This window comes from Mesoplodon bidens (genome assembly GCF_964165515.1).
Source record: "Mesoplodon bidens genome assembly, chromosome: 3".
Lineage (NCBI taxonomy): Eukaryota > Metazoa > Chordata > Mammalia > Artiodactyla > Ziphiidae > Mesoplodon > Mesoplodon bidens.
In genome coordinates this window covers 60,939,906-60,962,667 of record NC_138178.1, presented here as the reverse complement: position 1 = coordinate 60,962,667, position 22,762 = coordinate 60,939,906, and the positions used below count along the sequence as shown (strand labels likewise).

The 22,762-nt window shown below is 44.8% G+C and overlaps 1 protein-coding gene across 1 annotated transcript in view; it reads right to left on the bottom strand.

Annotated features, from left to right (window-relative positions):
- The window catches only part of THSD4 (thrombospondin type 1 domain containing 4), a 588,944-nt gene that overhangs the window by 7,918 nt on the left and 558,264 nt on the right, over nt 1–22,762 (bottom strand). The window contains exons 9-15 of the mRNA XM_081227432.1: nt 20,595–20,770; nt 18,097–18,193; nt 13,172–13,447; nt 8,363–8,492; nt 7,192–7,396; nt 6,432–6,605; nt 4,613–4,786 (exon numbers count right to left, since the gene is read on the bottom strand). Of these exons, the coding sequence (XP_081083558.1) occupies nt 4,613–4,786; nt 6,432–6,605; nt 7,192–7,396; nt 8,363–8,492; nt 13,172–13,447; nt 18,097–18,193; nt 20,595–20,770 (1,232 nt within the window). The remainder of the gene's footprint in view (nt 1–4,612; nt 4,787–6,431; nt 6,606–7,191; nt 7,397–8,362; nt 8,493–13,171; nt 13,448–18,096; nt 18,194–20,594; nt 20,771–22,762) is intronic.

Sequence of the window (22,762 nt, the reverse complement as noted above, 5' to 3'; positions counted from 1 at the left end):
TGATTAGAAAATTTTACAAGCTGTGATCTATATACTTTTAAAGACTTTAAAGAAGCTATTGCCTTTATGAATAGCCTGTAAAAATGTCTACAGCTGAAACTCAATATTATCCTTGCTTCTGTATGCAGGCACATGGTGAAATAAAAACAGTGTGGAAAAACCCACGTCACTACCCAGCAAAAGTACCCCAAACCCAAGGCAACAGACTATGGATTATTCACACAGAGCATAATAAACATCTCCATCAGCAATTTCCACTTTGTGCCTTATTTTCTGCCATCTTCACAGACATCCAGAAAACTACAAGGCTTCTTAGTTTTGGGACTGTCTGCTCAGATGTTAGAGAGTAAATGTGATCCAGACACAGGGGCAGACAAGAAGGCTGCTGTTAATAGCTAAAGACTGTGAAAGAACCATCCCCCCAATCCCCCGCAAGAACTAAGACAATCTAAGGGTGAAGTAAACCCAGAATTGACAGGGAAGAAAGCAAGCATCTGTGCATGAATAATAGACCTGGTGGAATATCTTATGAGTAAGAGTTGGGCTACTTTGTCTCCAGAGTAGAAAAAGACTCCCTAAGCCTGACAGGTCTCATTCTCTTGGGCTGGCTTCTCCATCAGCCTCAACAGGACCACTGCTAGCACCTGTGCTCACAACTTCCCAGGGAGTCTCTTCCCCTAAGCCCACATGAAAAGTCCCAGGAAAGGACTCCATTTGGCTCGGCTTGGGTCACATGTCCATCCTGGACTAATCACTGTGACCGGGCCAGTGGGGTGTTCAAGAAGCCAACTCTCATTCAAACCACGTGTCTGGAAGGAACATTTATTTTTATATCCTGAAGTCAGTTAATGTTTAAGACCTACTTTCAACAAATAAGCATGCTCTATTTCATTTTCTTTTGGGATAATATCAAATTCCCAGGGCAGGGAGGTGCCAGCAGGCTCTGATAGTCTTATAAATTCAGAACAAAAACCTTGTCCACAATCAATCATGTCCTGACCCTTTGGATGACAGGCAATAAATTCCATGTTTCTAATCTTAGCAGAGATAAATGCTGCCTTCACCAGGATTCACGCGACTCTCAGTTTTCTGAGTAGGTCTGGAGTCAATAGGATGCCCACAGGTAAAAAAGACCTGAATCGGGCTTCCCTGGTGGCGCAGTGGTTGAGAGTCCGCCTGCCGATGCAGGGGACACGGGTTCGTGCCCCGGTCTGGGAGGATCCCACATGCTGCGGAGCGGCTGGGCCCGTGAGCCGTGGCCGCTGAGCCTGCGCGTCCAGAGCCTGTGCTCCGCAGTGGGAGAGGCCACAACAGTGAGAGGCCCACGTACCGCAAATAAAAGAAAAAAAAAAAAAAGACCTGAATCCTGCTCCCCTTTCTTCTTCCTCAGACATTGGTGGACATGTGAGTCGAACTGCACTGCTTATCTTCTCTGTGTGAAGGCTGTTATGATCCAGTATTAAGATTCCACACAGGACTCTTCCCATTGCCTCAGTTTCCATGAATACTTGGTGTAATTAGTGTCCCATACACGGTCCACTTCTGAATTATCTTTGGGGTTTAGATCCTAGGTGTTTTGCTGCCAACAATGAGATAGAAACATTGGCAGAAAAAATAATAAACATGGAGAAAGGGAACTAATACTTATAAAGTATTCCCCATGTCCTAAGCAATGACCCTTTTATATACAGTGTCTCATGAAAACCAAGAGCAACTCTAAAAAGTTGGTATCATTATCCTCATATTTGGATGAGGAAACAGGCTCAGAGAGGTTAAATTACCTGCCCCAACTCAGAGAACTAAGGCGACGCTGAACTGGGACCTGTTATTAAGTATGTCTAACTCTGATATCAACTTGGGTAGCATTGGAAGTACTTGAATTCTTTCTTTTCTGAATTTTTAAATATTTTACACTTTGTATTATAAAAATATTAAGGAAATTTGAGAAGGAAACACTTACCCATGTTGTTTATATAGAAAACTATACTTTGAAGCGGTTGAGATAGGGTTCATATACTTTCATATTCTGTTTTTCACTTGCCTTTATATTATATGTACTTTCTACATCTTCCTAATTATCATTGTTCTTGTTACGTATCTTAATGAGTTACGATATACCATAATATCCCTAACCATCCTGCTGTCATGAACATCTCTGTTGAAAAAACTTTTTTTCCCCCCTCTAATTATTTCCTTAAAATGAATCCCCAGGAGTGGGGTGACTGGGTGAAGGCAAATGAACATTTTTATGGTTCTTGACTTTTATTGCCAAATTGCTTTCCAAAGGGGTTGTGTTGATTTACAAGGACAAGGCAGTCCATTTCTTTTCAGGGTCTGTTTTTAAAGCTACTTAAAAGAAATAAAATTCTATATGGAGCCAGAGGTCCAGATAATGTGTAAATCATGATCATCAGCCAAAAAGTCTTTGGAGAACCAGCCAGCCCGGGGAGCCAAATACTAAATGGCCCAAGAACTCAAAATACCGATGGTAATCATAACAGGGCAAAGAGGGAATGATTTTAGGGGGTTCATGTTCAATTTTGGAACCCTAAGGAAAAATTAATTAATCAATTAAGTTACTTTATTGAGGCATTTGGTATTATTGGTTCTCCATAATGAACAAACTTAACTTTCTCTGTTTCTGCTTCATTCCCCCAGCTTTGTTGAGATATAATTGACAAATAAAATTGTAACATATTGAAAGTATGCACATGATGATATGGTATACATGTGCATTGCGAAAGGATTCTTACAGTCAAATTAACACATCCATCACTTCACATATTTACCTTTTTTGTGTGTATACGTGACAACACTTAAGTTCTACTCTTAGTAAATTTCAGTATACAATACAGTATTATCTACTATAGTCACCATGTTATACATTAGATCCCCAGAACGTATTCATCTTATAACTGAAAGTTTGAACCCTTTACCAACCTCTTCCTATATCCCCCACCCCCAGCCCCTGGCAACCATCATTCAACTCTGTTTTCCTGAGTTTGACTTTTTTTTTTCAGATCTCACATATAAGTGATACCATGCAGTATTTGCCTTTCTGTGTCTGGTTTATTTCACTTAGCATAATGCCCTCCAAGTCCATCCATGTTGCTGCTAATGGCAGGATTTCCTTCCTTTTTAAAGGCTGAATAATATTCCATTATAAACAAATACCACATTTTCTTTATCCATTCATCTGTCAACAGACACTTAGATTACTTCCATACCTTGGCTATTGTGAACAATACTACGAACATGGCGGGGGGCTGGGCAGTGCAGATATCTCTCCCAGATAATGATTTTCTTTCCTTTGGATATATACCCAGAAGTGGGATTGCTGGATCATATCTATTTCTGCTTTTGACACTCAAATACAGACAAAACTGACTTTATTAACAATAATAGCACTAGAAGCTACAATTTGTTGTGTGTTTATTGTATGTCAGGCACTGCACTACATACTTTGTACACATTACTTCATTTCTTCTAAAAATAACCTCATAATGTGCTTCATTATTGGCATTTTATAGACAAGGAAACCATGCTGGACCATAAGCTTCCTGAGGGCAGGGATATTTGTTTTGCTCAGTGATGTATCCCAAGGGCTTAGAGAGAAGAGCACATAGTAGGTGCCCAATAACTACTGGGGTTTTTTTTTGAGATATCACTAATACCTGTTAAAATGGCAAAAAAGAAACAAAAACAAAAACAACTCAGACAATACCATGATCTGATGATACAGAGGAACTAGAACTTTTAGACATTACTCACAGGAATACAAAAGGGTACAGCCACTCTGGAAGAGCTTGGAGCTCTGTATTAAATTAAAAAACCATTTACTACACAACTCAGCAATTCCACTCCTAGGCATTGACCCAGATGAAATGAAAACTTATGCACCCATAAAAAACTGTACATGAAAGTTAAAATGGCTTTATTCAAAATCACCAAACACTGAAGTGTCCCTCAACTTGGGAATCAACAAGTGTAGTATACCCATACAATGGAACACTACTCAGCCACAAACAGAATGAACTCTTGATATATGGAACAATATGGATAAATCTCAAATGCATGTGTATTACACATAAGCAAAAGGAAGCTGACTCAAAAGGCTACACACTGTTATATACAGTAATATGAAATTTTGGAAAATGAAAAATTATGAGGACAGAAACAGATGAGTGGATGCCAGGTGCCAGGTTTGAAGGAAAAAGTTGACCACAAAGGCACAGGAGAATTTTGGTGGGCAATGGAACTGTTCTATATCTTGATCGTGGTGGTAGTAACATGACAGTAATGTTTGTCGATAATGATAGAACTATATACTAGTTATGGGTTGAACTGTGTCCCCCAAGAGTTCATATGTTTAAATCCTAATGTCCGTACTTCAGCATCTGACCTTGTTTGGAGAGAGGGTCTTCACAAATTAATCAAGAATAACTACTGTTGACCGAATGAGGCTCTAAAAGCATAAGTAGCTTCTCCAGGGTCATGGGTAGCACAGCTGGGGTTCAAACCCACCCGGCACCCCCGGGATACACCGAGCCCTATTCCCTGACCTAGAAACAGGTCAGGGGACGGACAGACACACCCGGTTCTGGCCACTCACCTGACTCCAGCTTCCCGCAAACCACTCCACCTCGCCCGTGCAGGGCCCGTTGTCACATGGGGTGGCCTCCACTGGCCGGTTGTTCCCGCAGCCCTCCAGCGGCAGGCTGCTGACGTGGTTGGTCATGCACACCACCGAGCGTGTCCGCACTCCAGCCCCACACTCTGCCGAGCACTGCGAGACAGCAAGGGGCGCCTTAGAGGGGAGGCCTCCCCGCCGGTTCTGGAGCCACTCTCAAAGGATGCGAACGACATCGCGTTTCCCTACCAGCTCTTTCCCCTGGAAACCTCTGACCACTTCTCAGGCACACTTTCCTCCGTTACGGAATGTCAGTATGGCACCCTGTCCTAGATGTTCAGGGACAGTCTTCTTTCCAAATAGCCTGTCCCACGGCTGTGATTAATACACTTACACTTGTCAGACTGTTGTTTGGGCTTTCGATTTCGAAAATCTATTCAGCAGCAGAATAGTGAGAGCGCGAAAACTCGGGCACACCATCTGCCTGCTAGGAGCTGAGTCTAGGACTGGTCTGGGAAAGGACGGCTGAAGTCCGTCACAAGACATTGCTGCCTGATACTAAGGCAGATGGTTCCAGTCCCCGAGGGCCACAGCTATGGGAGTATTGGGAGGTGGCCTGATAGTAAGGGAGAGCTGGGCCTGATAACTGGACACATCAGTGTTAATACCCCTGCTATCTGTGTGACCCATGCTCACCTGGACAGCTGGTACAGGGACACATTCCTGGCAGGATGACTCAGAGTCTGCACTGGAACAAGGTTTCCAGGGATTTGTAGGCACATTACAGTTTCGAAGCGCCCTGAGGAATTCTGCTAAGGGAAATGGTGCAGACCTGGCCTAACTGGGAGGGAGGGACTAAGGACAGATGCAGCCACTAATGTCTCCATCCCGGTTAAACCTCCAAGGTCTTCTGAAGAATCCAGAAACCCAGAAACTATTCATCTGATGAGCAGTCCAGCTGCCCTGGTCAGAATATGCCTACTGGCAGCCAATCAACAGCTTCCACAAGAAAAGGCAGGCAAAACTCCTTATCTCCTTCCCCGATCGCTCCTTCACCCCAACGTACATCCTTGAATTTTGCTTAGTATTTTTCCCTAACATTTTTTTTAATTGTGGTAAAATACGCGTAACATAAAATTTACCATATGAATCATTTTTTAAGAGTCAGTGGCATTAAGTACATTCCCATTGTTGTGCGACCATCACCACCATCCAACTCCAGAATCCCTCTCTCTTCTGTTATAACTCTTATTTTTGTCTTTGATAGATGAATTCAATTTCTTAACGGCTTCCCTTGTACACAGGTAACTGGTGGGCTAATGATGAACTATAGACGCCTTTGAGTTCACCCTTGACACCTGACACCAGGGACCCTAAGGCGGCTGCGCTACTGGGGAGGGGAATGGTGGGATTGGTTTTGAGTTTGTAAGAAGCAGGGAAGGGGGCCTGCTATTTGCTGAGTGCCTGTTCTATGCCAGGCACGCCCAAGATGTAGGAAAGGGGTGATGTAATCCCTCGCTTTATTTAGAATTTCATTACTTAATATTCGTGTGACGTGCTAAGGAGAATTAAATGAATTCTTTCATACCCACGTCTCGATCTTGGAGGCCCTCAGTCTTCACAGAAGGATAGAAAGCCTACAGTAGTTCACCTCTGGGTTTTTCCCCAAAGTCAGAAGTCACCTTTGGGATTCCAAGCTAGCGATTCGTCTCTGTGTGGTTTGGGGCACCTCGTGATGCACGGCTCCTGCCCATCAGACCAGCAGACTTGGTCCCACCCGCCCGCCGTCCGGCACGCTCACCCTCTCGCTCCACTCCGTCAGGAACCAGCTCTTGGCGCAGGGTCCCATGTCGCAGTTCTCAATGTCATTGGGCCGGAGTTTCATGTTGCATTCCTCATCATCGACCACGTCCCCGATGTTGCTCACACACTTCACATCGCGGGTCCTCTGCCCCACTCCGCAGGGCACTGAGCACTAAAACACAGCAAGCGCACGTCAGCGCACCGGGCAGTGCCCGCTCTGAGGGCCCCTCTGGTCAGGGTGCCCTCGTCCTCGTTACCCACCACCTGAGCAGAGGATGGGGTGGGGCGAGACTCCTGGGTTGCCGGGTCCCCTCTCAAGCGATGCTACCTGGGGAGGATCCCAGCCTGAAAACATCACATGCCTTCTCTCTAAGATCTGCTTGGATGTCTCGCCTACTTTGATCCTCTGGGCCTCAGTTTTGCCATCTATAAAATGGGAGAGCACGACTGGAAGGAGGAGTTGGCTCTAGCAGCCTTTGCCAGCCTTCCCTCCACCGTGACACAGGAGAGAGAGGACACCTGTGTACACACGGCTCCCATGGGCTCACCCTGAAAGTTGACCCTTAAGTCTATCAGGATGATAGGATGGCCCTATCAGCACATCTTATGGTTTGCAGAATAGTCCTTCCAGAACCCCACAGGATGGGTCCTCCTGGAGAACCCAGGGTTCTCCCACATCAGGTCTTGGAGGGGGGAGGCAGGAGGGTGGCGGTAGGCCTAGGAGGGGGAGCTCCAGAGCAGGCTGGCCCGCTGCGTACCGAGGTCCAGTCCGTCCGGATCTGCCACTCGCTGCAGATCTTGAGCTGGCAGGTGCTGGTGGTCTCGGGCTTCTCCAGGTGCTGGCAGCGGTAGGGCTGCACCGTCAGGCTGCGGTTGGCATACACCTGGCGACACAGAACCTGGCGGTGCTGCATGCCCAGGCCACAGGTTTTGCTGCACTCAGACCACTCCCCGATGTCCCAGCTAGCTCAGGAACGAGAGATCGAGAGGGACCGGTCACTTCGGTCAACAGGAAGAGAGCATCTTACACAGAAGTTGGCCAAGCCAACTTACAAAGAAGCATCAGAATTGTTATGGGTGATCCCCAGCCCAGAGCAGTGCCTGGCAGTCTGCCTAAGGCCATCTGACTCCATAAAGAATGTGGCTCTGTTCCATATTCTCTTTACCAGTGATTAGGGCCCAGATTCCGTAAAATTATAGAAAACCAAGAAGGTACAAAAGATTTTTATCTAGTCAGAAAAATAACGCCAAAGATGAGTTTTATTACCCTGTAGAACATTAACCCACTTTGGAACTAACTTAGAAATCTTCTTCCAACCTTTGTTATTTTTCATGAACTATTTACACATCAGTTTCACATATTCTCCTCTGTTATCCTGCTTTGTCATTTCCTTAAATAAGACATCGGCACATGGGCACTATGTCTTCAGATGAGAATCATGTTCTTATTAGTTTGAGAATTATGTTTTGACCCCTTTTAGGGCTTTCCCTCCTTGTTCTTCTAAAAGTGTCCTATTTATTATTCAATAACTAAACCAAGACCTCTCCTGAGACACTCCCCAAGCAGATGTATTTGTGACTTACATTAGTCTCTCTCTGTACACAGCTCACCTGAGCACTGACTGCACTGGATTGTAACTCTTTGCTTCCCTCTTTGTTTTCCTTGCCAGCTAAAACCTAATTTCTCCAGTTCACCAAAGGCTTCCTGGGAGTGCGCTGACCAGTTAAAGGCTATGAGCTCCTGTGTTAATCCTGAAAGACAGGTGTGCTTGCTATACATATTGCATTTTATGCATAGACTAAGTCTCCTGTTTCTAAATCAGATGTAGGCTGATTTAAAAATTAGATTACACCTACTACTAGGGTCCTATGCACAAGCAACTAGAAGTGAGCTGAAAACAGGCAACCGAAACAGAGAGGCCCTCTTACAAGGCTGGGCAAGGGAAGATGTTGCAGGGTTCCTCCTCCGGGGTTGGCTTCATGCTCGAGTCACAGTAGCTCTCAGGAACTTCTTCGTGAGTGTTTCTGTTCACACAACGAAAAATAGGGTACTGCGATCCTGCAGGGACAAGAAGAACACACTCTAATGCTGGGCTATGAATGCAGATGTGCAGAGATCCGGGTGCTGATGAAGAAAAGCCTCAGAAACAGAACGATTCACACACACACACTCCTCCATTCCTGAGTTTATATGCAGCTCCTGCACAAGGGCTTTCCTAGGCACTGTCCGGGGCAAAGAAGAGCAGGAATAGTTCCTGCCCTCAAAGGCCTTATAATCTATTTGTGGACATGGTTTGAACATGTTCAAAGGCAGATAAAAACAATTCCCCTAAGAGTTCAAGACAACAAGAAAGATCGATAGGCAGGGGAATGATTATAAAATGAACACAAATAATAACTTCTTGAAGGTTTTCCGCAGACATGAAAGAGAGAGGGTTTTGCAGAGAGAGGGTTGGTTTTGGGGAGCTGTGCACACGTGCGTCTTGGAGGGGGGCTCTGTCCAGGCCGTGGAACTGGAACAAAAGTGCATGGCAAACTGGCCTGCAAGCGCCAGGTATGTTGAAGCAACAGTCAGGTTGGGGCAGAGAAGTAAGAAGATTCAAGAGAGGTTAGAAAAGCAGCTGGGTTTGCCTTTGTAAATCATTTTACACATTCCCCCAGTAAAGTACTGATCCAGTGGAATTTTAGTTATTTGAGTATATGTCTGCCTCCTATGAGATGGTGAGTTTCTAGGGGACAGGACTAATGCTTGCTCAACCCTGTAACCCCAGTACAGCAGGGGAGTAAGTGCTCCATAAAAGTTTGTTGAGTGAATATTTATCAGAGGTCTAACATTTGCTTTTGTTACTTTGCTAAAAAAAAATACTGACTGCCTAAGTTTTTTTGTTTTAAATGCACAGCCTCATGTTTCATACTTAATAAGGCATAATCTATTTTGGAGAAAAAGTCAAAGTTTGTTCAGTGCAATTTCTAGCTCTCAACTGGAAAAAACAAAACAAAAACTGATTCAATTCGGCCTGTCTCTCTGCTACCCCCTGGTGGCAGCACTGAAGTATTACTACTGGGTGTTTACAAAGAACCGTAACTGGGGGAAGGCGCAACCCGAGCGTCTGGAGAGTAAGATGCTTTTTCATAAATGACTGTGCACCCACTCCACCCACCCCCGGCCCCAGTCTAGGCCAGTAGCTGAGTCCTGCTAGGCAGAACACTGGCATTTAGCCTACAGCTTTGTCTCAGTTCTGTTGCTAATTGGCCAGGCATTTAGAGCTTCTCAACTTCAACTTGCTATAATTTTAATTGTAACTAAAGGGATAACTTTGAATGTGTCTCTAAATATTTCAGCAGCCACGAAGTGTTCCAATGCTTCTTTAAGCTAATTTTGTGGGACACACCGAGCCAGAAGGTAGTTCTTGTAAAAAACATGACAGTTTGTAAGACAGTTTTGAATCAGAAACAATTGTTTGTTTAAACTACTACGGGCATAAACATTTACAATGCAGCTATAACTTGAGACCATTATTTTAAAATAATGTTCCAATTAAGCATAATTATTAGCTGAGTAAAAAGCAGTACTACGCATAGCACAGGGAGATCAGCTCGGTGCTTTGTGACCACCTAGAGGGGTGGGATAGGGAGGGTGGGAGGGAGATGCAAGAGGGAGGAGATATGGGGATGTATGTATATGTATAGCTGAGTCACTTTGTTATACAGCAGAAACTAACACACCATTGTAAAGCAATTATACTCCAATAAAGATGTTTTAAAAAAAAGCAGTACTGGCTATAAAATTAATAGGAAGCAAAAACTTTTGTGGAATTAAATTTTCTCCAGTAACATATCTGCTTCCATTAAGAAGAGATTTTTAATGAAATTCAACAAACATTAAGGACACTGTGCTGAGTTACAAAGATGAATAAGATTCAGTTCACAGCTTGCAGGATACTCATTGCGATGCAGCTATTAAGGGATTAAGTAAAAAATTTATTATTTAGCCCATCCCTTTCCCATCAGACCATGTGGGTTTAACTTTTCTACTTACACCTTTGTGGATTGGAAGGCAAAAGTAACTATCCCAACTCCTTGGCATTAATGAGGGGGAAATTGAGTATCTTTAGCTGAAAGGATACAAGTTACCCTAGGAATGCTCTGTGCCTTGGAAGGATGGGTCCTGTTTGGGGCTCTGTGCACTTTGGCCACTGCCTGCCTTCCCCCGGTCCAGTTCCAGTGTTTAGCCCAGGAAATAAACTCAGAGGTACTCTTTCTGTCTCCAATGGTGAGAAAACACTAGATCTATAGTTCTTGACTCCAACGACCAAAAAGGTTTCTTTCTCTGGGTCAGTTTATATTTCTGCAGAAAGGGAGGCTATCACTCAAAATGGTACCTGGCCACCTCTTCACTGTCCAAGCATGCCACACAATTAGCCCTCTAAGTGCTGGCCAGCAAGAATGGGGTGGGGAGGTCAGGTGCTGGCTGGGCTTCAGGGAGCAGGAACAATCTGGGATCAGTTTGGTTGGGCTGTATGTTCAACAGAAGCGTGTTATGTTGGAGGGGGGACTGTACCACAGGTAATCAGTGGACATTAAATGAGGTAAGTTGGTGAATTCAGGGGACCGTGTAGAGGTCAGTGAGGCATTGTGGAGAGATGGACAAAATAAGAAGAAAGACAAAATTAAATAACTCTAGTCTTGGAACATCAGGGATCAACTGGGCCAAGCCAGGAGTTTGACCAGATAAACAGAGGTCTGGGCAGTGACTGGACAGAGTATGGGCCTCTCTTGTACACCAGTGACGGGGCTCTCCCCTGTGACCATGCTGTCATGATGCTGGAATTTTTAATCTGAGAGGCACAGAAATGTGCGGTCTGGTGAGTGTTGCCAGGAGGGACTGGAGGAGAGTTTGGGAGAGGGTTTGTGTGGGGAAAATGATGAGATCACGAGGCAAGTGGACTTGGCTTGTGCAGAAAAGAGATGGACAGCCGTGGCAGGCTCAGAATTTCTTGGTCACATCACACTTGTCACTACCACTGACAGCCATGAGATGAACTAAATGTTTTGTGCATCCACACTGCCTCCCTGCCCTGACGTCTCTGAGGCCATCGCTGGCTGGGAGCAAACCTTAGAGGGACAAAGGGGTCCTTCCATCATGCCTGGTACAGAACAGATACAGACTATTGAATGACCACCTGGACGAGTCCAGTGAACACAAGGCTGGGTGAGCAGCACGCAGGGTGTGTGGCAAATGGCACATGCTCTTGTCCTTGTCCCACTGTGTCCACAATGCAATGCCTTATGGTCTCCAGACAGGCCTAAATCTTGTCCTACTGGAAAGGCTGGGCCAGGCTGTCTTTAAAGACATGAAATGGAGGAGACTCTTCTACACATGCCACCCTTGATATCAAACCACATGACAACAATCTTTATCCTTTCACCTAGTTTTCACCTAGTTCTGAGTGTATCTGTTTCCGTTAGCAGGCATCACACCACTACCTAAATGGTAGACTATTTCAGCACTATCAAAATACCTTTTGATCCTGGGCTCCTATGTCAAGTACATTTCATTTCACACTGCTTACCTCTATGGCGTCATGGACAGATCCTCACTAAACTGATTTTGGCCTTAATGCATAATTATCTCTAGCTTTCTGCCTCTTTATTTTTATTTTTATTTATTTTTGCGGTATGTGGGCCTCTCACTGTTGTGGCCTCTCCCGTTGTGGAGCTCTGGACGCGTAGGCTCAGCAGCCATGGCTCGCGGGCCCAGCCGTTCCGTGGCATGTGGGATCTTCCCGGACTGGGGCACGAACCCGTGTCCCCTGCATCGGCAGGCGGACCCTCAACCACTGCGCCACCAGGGAAGCCCTGAGAATGACTTTTGAATGGCATTTGTGTAAGTGTTCCACAACCTTGACTTGTACGTCAGCTTGTAAATCTTGAACTAGGTGAGAGTATTCTCTGATTATTAATGAACACACTGCGCAGGAAAGGGTTCACTCAGCAGGCTTGGGTTGCTCAGACCCTGCATATTCCAAAGAGAGAGCTGTATTCAGGACTGGTCCTTGACCAGGGCTGGAGATAACCTCAGAGCCCTTGGAATATTCTGCTGATAAGAGTTTTTCTATGCCAGAGATATTGGGTTGCACTCTGTCAGTTTGACAAGCTAGTTTATGCCAACAATGTGATTTCTATGAATGCCTGTCTTTGCATACCTGAGGCCTTAGGCCATGTTGGATTAGTTTGACCTCTGGGGTGCTAAAGGCTGAGTAGCTAATGTGGGAGCTACATGCCTATGTGGTTGAACCCCAATAAATCCCCTGGACACCAAAGCTGGAGTGAGCTTCTCTGGTTGGCAATACTTGACTCATATACAATATTGTTGAGAGAACCAAGTGCATCCCTGTGCCACTCTACTGGGAGGGGACGCCTGGAGGCTGGCGCCTGGTGTCTCCTGGACTTTGTCACATGTGCTTTTCCCTTTGCTGATGCCAATCTGTAGCCTTTCACTGTTACAAATTGTAACCATGAGCACAGCAGGTTTTCTGAGTTTTCTAAGTCCTTCCGGTGGATCACCGAGCCTGAGGGTGGTCTTGGGGACCCCCCAACACAGCCTCACACTAACGAGCAATCACACAGTCAGGCTCAAGGAGGGGAAGCTTTGCCACGTGCCTGGGGCCTACCTGCATGTTCCCCACTCCTGCTCGGGGATCTGCAGAGACCCTCCTAGCCTGCACATGAGCTCACCTTTCCCGCAACTTGTCGAGCACTCTGTCGTCCCCAGCTGTTTCCAGTTGTGATCCCGGCTCCGCCGTGGGGTCTGTGGTGCTGGTGGTACCACATTGTCCGGCCGGTGGGGAGAGAATCTATCAGGATGCCTGACCGGGAAGGTCTGTGCTGATTCCGAGGTGAATATTTCAGATGCCCCGCCGTGCACGTCTGCCTTCTCTTCGTCCACCTCTTTCCCTTCTCTCTCCTGCTGGCTCCCCCCTTCTGCTACCAGCTGGCCGTTGAAGGGCTCCCCTAGGAGAGGCAAGTGCACACACCACAGAAGATGGGTTTGGACGGTGAGTTGTAAAGAGGCAATGGCTCCAACATTAGAAAATAGGTAGCATGAGATCATTTCTAATTCATAGCACATAAATTTAAAATAGGCAGATGTTAATTTCCCTAATATTAAAAACATTATTAAAAATGAATAAGAAAAAGATGAACATCACAGTAGGGAAAGTGGGCAAGGGACAGGGAGAGGCAATTTCTTTTCACATGAGAAGAAATACACACAGTCAAAAGTCACACAACAACGCTCAACTTCCTTCCTAATTAAAGAACTACATGAGAAAGCAACTAACAACAGCAATTCTATTTACCTAACAATAAAGATGAGAAACTCTGGAAACCCTTAAATCCCTAAACCCCTCGCTGAAGGTGCAGGAAAACACACTTTTGCACACTGGGTGAGCCTGCAAATACACGCAAAGTTTTGGAGGGCGACTTGGCAATATCTCTCTAAATTTTAAATGCACACACCTTTGACCTAGGGATTCAGTTTCCAGGACAATAGTCATACAAATATTCTCATTCTTTTATATAAAGTGGTATGTATAAGTATGGTTACTAATTTGAAACAGCAAAACAGTAAAATGAACTTAAATGTCTACCAGTGGTAGTGGTTCAAATAAATTATACTACAACCAAGAATGAAATATTATGCTATTTTTTAAAAGAATGAAGCAAATACATGTTGTGACATGGAGAAATGACCCATAGGTTGTTTAGTGAAAGAAAAAAGCATAGCAGAATTCAGTTTGTATACACATACACAGATGTGGCCGGACACTTTTTGAGAGACTAATTTTTTTTTTTTTTTTGCCACATTGTGCAGCATGTGGGATCTTAGTTCCCTGACTGGGGATCAAACCCAGGCTCCCTGCATTAGAAGAGCAGAGTTTTAACCACTGGACCACCAGGGAAGTCCTTGAGAGATTAATTTGTGTTTTGTTCTTTATCTCTGTTCCTCCTCCTATCCTATTCCAAGTGGCCAAGTTCTTAGATTTTCTTGTCTGAGATTTTTGCAGGAGTGAAAGTGAAAGGTGCAGGAAGTTAACAGCTCTTCCTTCCCACAGGGAAAGCCTCAGGTCCCAGAGGGGCCAGCCCAGGGAAAGGAGGAGGGAAAAGTGGAGAGAGCGCTTTCTCAGAGAGAGAGAGAGACAGAGAGAGAGAGATCTCCAAAGTGAGGAGAGGCACGTGTTTGAGGTCTTGGGTTTCCTGAGCACCACAGACCTGCCAGGCAGGTATCTTTCCTCTATCTGGGGTGTGTGTGGGAGCCCCCAGATTGACTGAGATTGAGTATTCTACCAGTTTCAGAGAAGTTTCAAACTGAGGTTAGATTTATGTTGGCTTATGGAAAAGACTGGCACACTTAGATTGTAGACAAATATTCAAACTGGCCGCATACATGTTTGTATATGCACAGAAAGGGCTGGGTAGGGTCCCACCAAACTGTAAAGAGAGATTCCCTCTGGGAAGATGGGAGAGGGCTGAGGTTGGGAATACTGCATTTTTAAAAAATAGACATATATATAATATAAAATACGTATATTAATTAGAGCAGTTTAGGTTCGCAGCAAAATCAAGTGGCAAGTCTAGAAAGTTCCCGTATCTCTCCTGCCCCACACATGCACAGCCTCCACCATCAACATCCCACACCAGAGTGGTACGTTTGTTACAACTGATGAGCCTACACTGACACATCCTTATCATCCAAAGTCCATAGTTTACATTAGGGTTCACTCTTGGTGTTGTACATTCTGTGGGTTTTGACAAATGTATGACATCTATCGACCATTGTAGTATCACACAGAATAGTTTCACTGCCCTAAAATCCTCTATGCTCTGCCTGTTCATCCCTCCCTCCCCTCTAATCCCTGGTAACCACTGATCTGTTTAATGTCTCCATAGTTTTGTCTTCTCCAGAATACCATACATACATACTTGGAATCATACAATATGGAGACTTTTCAGATTGGCTTCTTTCACTTAGTAATATGCAGTTAAGATTCCTACGTGTCCTTTCATGGCTTGATAGCTCATTTCTTTTTAACACTGGATAATATTCCATTGCCTGGATATACCACAGTTCCTTTATCCAAATTTACCTACTGAAAGACATCTTGGATGCTTCCAAGTTTTGGCAGTTATGGAGCAGTTGCATTTTACTTTACATATTTCCATTTTGATTGAATAGTGTTCAAGCATTCATTAGTTTAATATAAAATAAGGAGGCAAATTCTAAGGTTACTATAAAATGCAGTTAAAACTTAGAGCTTTCTCTATCCTTTCAGCAGCACTTTCTTATTTAGTTGGCTACTTATAATACTTCATGGTTTAAAATATTATATGCAAATTAAACTAATAGAATCAAGACCAGCATACTGATATAAATGAAACTGTCCAAGATGTTATCAGATAAAACATTTTAAAATCTTTTATGTACCTTATATATAGTGGGCACTGTGCTAGGATGGACACCTAATTTATTCAATACCTTCCCCCTCCCAAATAAACCCTTTGAGTGTATGTTTTTCCCTCTCTATTTTGTAGACTGGGAATGTGTTCAGAGAAGTTACTGACTTGCCTGAGGATGCACAGCAAGAAAGTGGCAGAATTGAATTCAAGCTCTGGCCTCCTGACTCCACTGATATGGTGGATGAAGCCTGGTCCAGATTGCCTCTCCTCACCAACTTTTTACAGCTAACCCCTTCTGGCCTGCCCTGTCCCAGGTAGCTGATCCCAGAACCACAGGCTACCCATTAGCTGAGACCCATTAGGCTTGTTATCACTCATCATCATCCTATATGATTTCAAATAGTCTGTCCAATTGTCCTTATAAATCAGCATCAGTAATCTCAATATTTCCCCAACTGAACTTGGTTTCTCAGACTGTATATTGCTCCTGGAAATGGCTTAAAAATTCTTTCAGGGCTTCCCTGGTGGCGCAGTGGTTGAGAGTCCGCCTGCCGATGGAGGGGACACGGGTTCATGCCCCGGTCCATGAGGATTCCACATGCTGTGGAGGGGCTGGGCCCATGAGCCATGGCCGCTGGGCCTGCATGTCCGGAGCCTGTGCTCCGCAACAGGAGAGGCCACAACAGTGAGAGGCCCGCGTACCGCAAAAAAAAAAAAAAAAAAAAAAAAAAAAAAAAAAAAATTCTTTCAAGCTGAGTGTGCTGACTTGGAGTTTGGATACATGCACATGCACCCCATGTGCCAGGTGGCTCCTCCCCAACCTGTAACAATCAGATAACCTGGTTATCCAATCGGCAGCCCAGAGAAGGATGTACAGCCAGGTCTCGCATCTGTCTCCTCACTTTCTAGGACAGGTGTTGGACCAGGTCACCTGTAGGCAGTGTAATAAGCACAGGGGCTAGTGACCCAGGCTGACCTGAGGTCATTGTGGGACCTGGGCAAGTAACTCAATCTCTCTAAGCTTCCATCTCCTTACTCTTAAAATGGGGCTAATAACAGTACCTCCCTCTGAGCATAGTTGTGAGAATTTGATGAGTTAGTCTATGTGAAGGGCTCAGCAGTGTCTGGCACATAGCGAGGACTCTGCGTGTGAGTGATTATTAGCGATTATTATTAATATTTCTGCAGACCCTTCTGTCTGAAAGATGGAAAAGACAGTCTCCATTTGGGTGGTGGGCTCCATCACCATTTGGTAAAGAAATATCAGCCAGGGGCTGCACTATACCCAGCAGAGGCAAGCAAAGCTGCTGGCTCTGTCAGCAGAGCCCACAGGGAAGAGGTGGATTGTTAGGTGTGAATTCATTATTCTTTTCTTATAGGTGAAAGCTGTGTTAGCAGAAGCAGAAGGGGACCAAGAGAAAGGGCATGTGGTAGATAGAATAATGGCCCTCTGAAGATGTCTGTGTCCTAATATCTGGAACCTGGGATGTGTTATTTTATACTGCAAAAGGGATTTTGCAGATGTGATTAAGTTATCCTGGATTTTGAGATGGAGAGATTACCCTGAATTATCTGGCTGAGCTCAATGTAATCGGAAGGGTCCTTGTAAGAAAGAGGCGAGAGTCAGAGAAGGAGAGATGACAGAAGAAGAGGGTCAGAGGCAGAGAGAGATTTGAAGGTGCTATTCAGCTGACTTTGAAGACGGAGGAAGGGGCCATGAACCAAGAAACGCAGGTGGCCTCTGCTGAAAAAGGCAAGGAAACTGATTCTTTCCCGGAGCCTGCACAGGGAGCACAGCCTGCCAACACCTTGATTTCTGCCCAGCAAAACCCATTTTGGACTTCTGACCTCCGGAACTATAAGACAGTAAATTTGTGTTGCTTTATGCTCCTGAGTTTAAGGTCATTTGTTATAGCAGTGATAGGAAACTAACATAAAAGACATTTCAAAATGTTGAACTGGAAAGACAGACTGAGAATGTTCACTTCATTTTTGAATCAAGTGAATGAAACAGTCTTGTCAGTGAAGGCTCAGGCAAATGGTGAAGCATCCTCTGATATCAATGCCCATTGACTCTGAAATATATGTCCATGGGTTTTCTCTGCGTTGACCAAGAGACAGAGGGCAGATACACAAGAAGAATAGAGAAAGGGCGTTAAAAGGAAATGATCCGGAGTGACCGGCAGCAAAACCAGAAATTTTACCTGGTCTCCTGTGAGGCAGCACCTGTGGGCTGATGGCATTGTTCCCCATGATTACGTACTCGTAGTGGACGCCTGGGTTAGGCTGCTGGTGTATCATCTGACAACACAAAGGTCAATGTCACTGCACTGGCACACATGCATACCCCCTTCCTGCTGGCTTTGGGCTCAATGGTGTAAGTGGCACTAACTATAAATGAGTGGACTGATTTACATCTAATAATATTAGCGGACTGGTGACCCACTAAACGAAAGCTATTTCCAGGTGGCTTTTTGCTATCTGCTTTTGAAGAATGAAGAATGTAGTCTTTGAGAGAATAAGAAGAAAACTAGGTTGAAAGTCAAGATTTTATAAATTTTAAACAGGAAGATGGGAGCAATGGTAGGGAACCTTTCTGTCGGCTCCCAACCATCTTCTACCATTGCTTAGGTTTTGCTCATGGCCCTCAAAATATCCAAAATAGACACTTAAGTTTGAACACTAGGTGGCGAGATAGAGTCATGTAAGGAAGGGCCAGACCTCTGGCAGCGTCGCCCCGAGATCCCCTAGGTTCCTCCCAAGTCCTCTACCTGGCCTGGGACGCTGGCTCAGGAAGGGTCTGACCCAACCCTCTCCCTCATTGACTCTCTGGGTCCCATCCCCTCTCATCCATGGAAAGTTCCAGAACCACAGAGAGATGAGGTGAGGAAAGCAGGTATAAGGGCAATAAGTTTCCTTGGGTCCTATTCTCTCAGGGACCCATGACAAAAGCTGCATAGGGCTGTGGAAGTCAGCAATTAAACATTGTCTGGGACAAGAACACAAAACAAACCAGCATGGCTCAGCAGAATAAATCCCTCCCTATTGGCTTTGGAGCACAAAATCCTTTGTGCTCATGGCTTTCCTGGAGGGAAGCAGGGTGGTGGGCTAAATGGAGCCTCGGAATGCAAATCTGCAGTTAAAATACGAGCCAGGCAAGGAGACAGGTCACGCTGTGATATTTCTGTCTCTACTGCTTTACGAAGGAGTTCTCCTGTTTACCCGCTGGGTCACCTAGAGCAAGTCCCTCAATCTCATGGTTTTCGATCTCTTCATCTGGAGAAGCAGGAGGTGAGAATCCAGTTGATCTCTGAGGTCCTGTTAGCTACAGGCATTCTCTGAGTCACTCCTGCATGGGTGGGTCCTGTTTGGTCCCTGAGGGTGTCTATTCCATCCAGTTACACCATCAGCCTTTACCCCTTCCTTACATGTGATATGTGGCCTCCTGTCTAGAAATCACCCAACAGAGGCGGACATGAGAACCCCTGGGCCCCCTACATCCAGGAACCATGGTGGGGAGCAGAGAGCCCCCGAGGGACATGGTGGTGTGACCTCAGGTCCCTGCTGTCTACTCCTAATCCCCTCACTTCTCTTTTCACACAAGCCAACAGTCATTCTGGGGCCGGAAAGCCTTTCCCCCGCTACTGTGCCTCTTCTGTGTGAACATTCTGCCAGTGCAAACCTTGTCCCATTTATGAACTTATTACTGGCCACCACATCCCAGACCACCCACAGTGGGCCTTTAACAACCTGAGTTTTTACCCCTGATGCCATTCGAAACTTACCCGGAGTCCAACACCAGCTGGACAGTCTATAAAAAAATATTCAGAATGTGCTATAACAAGACTTCCTTTGTAGTTTCTAGTCCATGAGCCACTAGGCCCAAAGGGAATGAACATGTAACTGTATAGATGGACAAGTAATATTTATAAAATTCGAACTTGGCAAATATCAAGTAGACCAGCATGGCTTTGGAGATGGTGGGAGAATATATATCTATGGGTGAGCGCATTCTTTTTTATCAAAACGTGATTTTGAGCTTTTATTTCCGGTCACCTTTTATTTCCTGATCTTTTTAAGAAGATTGGATTCTAGTGGTTTCTTTTAAAAAATAAGGACCATTTTTAACTCTGGGGCAACTTAATACTTTAGTTTCTTGTCAAAGAAATCAAAGTTCTGTCTTCTGTGAATGCAGGGAACGACTACTAAATCTCTATATTGTTCCTCCAAGCTTTATTGTGTCGTCTGGAGTACTCTGGAGTTCTTGTTTCTTCACTTGCTTTAATAGAATTTGAAGAGGGCTGGGAACTGTGAGTGGTCTTGTCCTGCTTTAGGCATTTGCTTTCTTTTGCCATAAAAAGAAAACACGCCAAATTAGCACAGGAGGAAAGTGCCTGGAGGAGAGCCAATGCTCATGAAATAAAGGATATGTTTTGCCTCTGATTTGGTTCAACAAGTAAAATTGGTTTTACTGGCTCAATAAACGCTGAGGGTAATAAGCATCTGGGAGAGTTTAAGGTTTCTATGAGCTAGGTACATTTGGAGGTGAGGGGCAAAGATGAATGCCAAGCATGTAAGGGCACCCCAAAAGGTGCCGCTCAAATGGTCTTATTGAGCAAGGGCAATATTTGTTGTTTATTTGTTCTAAGTGTGGTCCTGAGAAGCAAGAAGATACAAAATCCAGGCAGGAGTTCAAACTCACATAGACATCCAAGATCTCATTAGTGGGACCTTCCGCCAAAAAGGACTCTCCAGCAGTGCTCGAAATCTCATTTGGTCGCTTGTATGTGAACATGGTCCCTCCTCCTTCATATTTTCCAGGCCGGTCAATTGCCCAGTTCCCGTTGATGATGGAGCGGCCAGAACGACTTCGCAAGGCTGTTGAGAAAAATGAGAGTCCTCAGGTAAGCCTAGGTGTGCACAAGAAACTGACTGCTCCCTACTTGCTGGCTTATTCATTCATCAGGTTTGTCATTATGATCCACTATGTGCAGGGCACTGGCCTAGGCCCCGGAACAGGATGAGGCATCTAGATCACAGCCCTTTGGGCTTCATCACTTCTTCAACCCACTTCAATCCCTTCTACCACTTGGACTTAGTCTAGAAAGGAAGGGTGGGAGTGGTTAGGAGAGAAGAATGTAGAAAATGAGAGAAAGGAGAAAGTTAGAGTTGGAAGATAAGGGGGCGGGGAAGGGAAACTGTGTTCTATCCCATTATCTAGGTGAGAGGTCGCACACTGGCAGCTCATGAGCTGCTTTTGGCCCACAAATGGAATTAGTTTAGCCGTTGTAGTGTTCTTTTTTTGTAAATAATTGAAACCAAATTTAAGAATTGGGAGATTTCACATAAAAATTTTAGAGTTCTAGCTTCTCTTGTAAAACAAGAAGACATGTTAACCTTGGCTCCACATTCTCTCATGGCAGCAGTCATGGAGCTGAGGAGGACTGCCTCTGTTAGACGGGGCCTGCGTGCTCTGGCCTGCCCTACTCCCCACCGCTCCCTAATGCTCCCCAACACTGAGGCTAAGTCTCAGTTTATTACCCATTTATTTATGAATATAGATTATTTATTCCATTTATGATCATGCTGAATTAATATTTTCCTTATAGAATAGAAAATTTCTTACAATTCTTCCTACTGGTATGTCTACTAAAAGTGGCAAAGCTAAAGACAGGCTAAAAGGGTCACAGGACTTTCTCCTACTTGGTCATCTTCATTCATTTGTATTACCTGACTTCTGTGGACTTTTGAGGATGTAGCTATGTACCTACTCCCACATACACTGTCAGAATTCATCTTCACAACATTGTTAAGCGGATGTGCATCCTCATCTTTCAGAACATGGTTCAAGTCTGAGAAGGAAGTTGTTCAAGTTCATGAACAAGTGACAGAACTGCTATTTGGAGTCCAATAACAGTGGACTCAGGAGGGAGGTAAGAACGGAGAAGAGGGGCAAGGAACAAGGTGTTAGGGTTATTGAGAGAAGAAAGGACAGCATCTGAGAGCAGACTTGACTCCCTTAGACATTTGCTACCTTGAAACCCACAAGCGAATGGCAAATTGTATTTAAAGGAGATCCCATTTTAAGTGGCATGGTCAACAGTGGGCCTGTGATAGTCACTGGCTCTGTGTACTTTCAATTTACATAGCTACTAAACTTAATTTTTTTACAATGTATTATGAAAAAATTTACACATAAACGAAAGTAGTGAGAACGGTATAATAAACCTCCATGTACCCATCCCATCACCCAGCTTCAATAAATGATCAACTCCTGGCTTAGCTTTTTTCACTTTGTAAATCCCAGACACTATTTATCCTTACATTTTTCAGTGGGTGTCTCTAAAATATAAGGACTCTTTGTTTCTTAAAGCCAGTTTCAGCAGCGTTTTCTACAATGGGCCTTCCCAGGCCTGCAGAGTCAGAAGCTGCTCTGAGAGGTGGAAGAGCCCCCAAGGTTGAGGTGGCCTCCCCTGCAGACTCTATCCCTGTCTGGCTTGTTGCCATGGCTCCTGGGAGACCACAGCTGTGGAACGTCAAAGACCAAATTAGAAAATCACTTCAGCTTACTGAGTGGCAAGGAAGGGTCAAGAGTAGAGACTGAGGATGAATAGGTTTGGGGCTGTTTTCTCTCAAAACCACACTTCTTGAGAGTGGTCCATACGGTGTCTATGTGTTTTCACTTCCCATTCATTTCTCAGTCATCTCTAGTCTGACTCCTGCCCCCCATTATTTCACTGAAACAATTCAAATGAACGTCACCAGGACCTCCATGTTGCCCATTCCAATGGGCATTTTCCAGCCTTCCTCTTATTAGATGTCTCAGCAGCATTTGGCACTCCTGGCTGCTCCATTCTATTTGAAACCTTC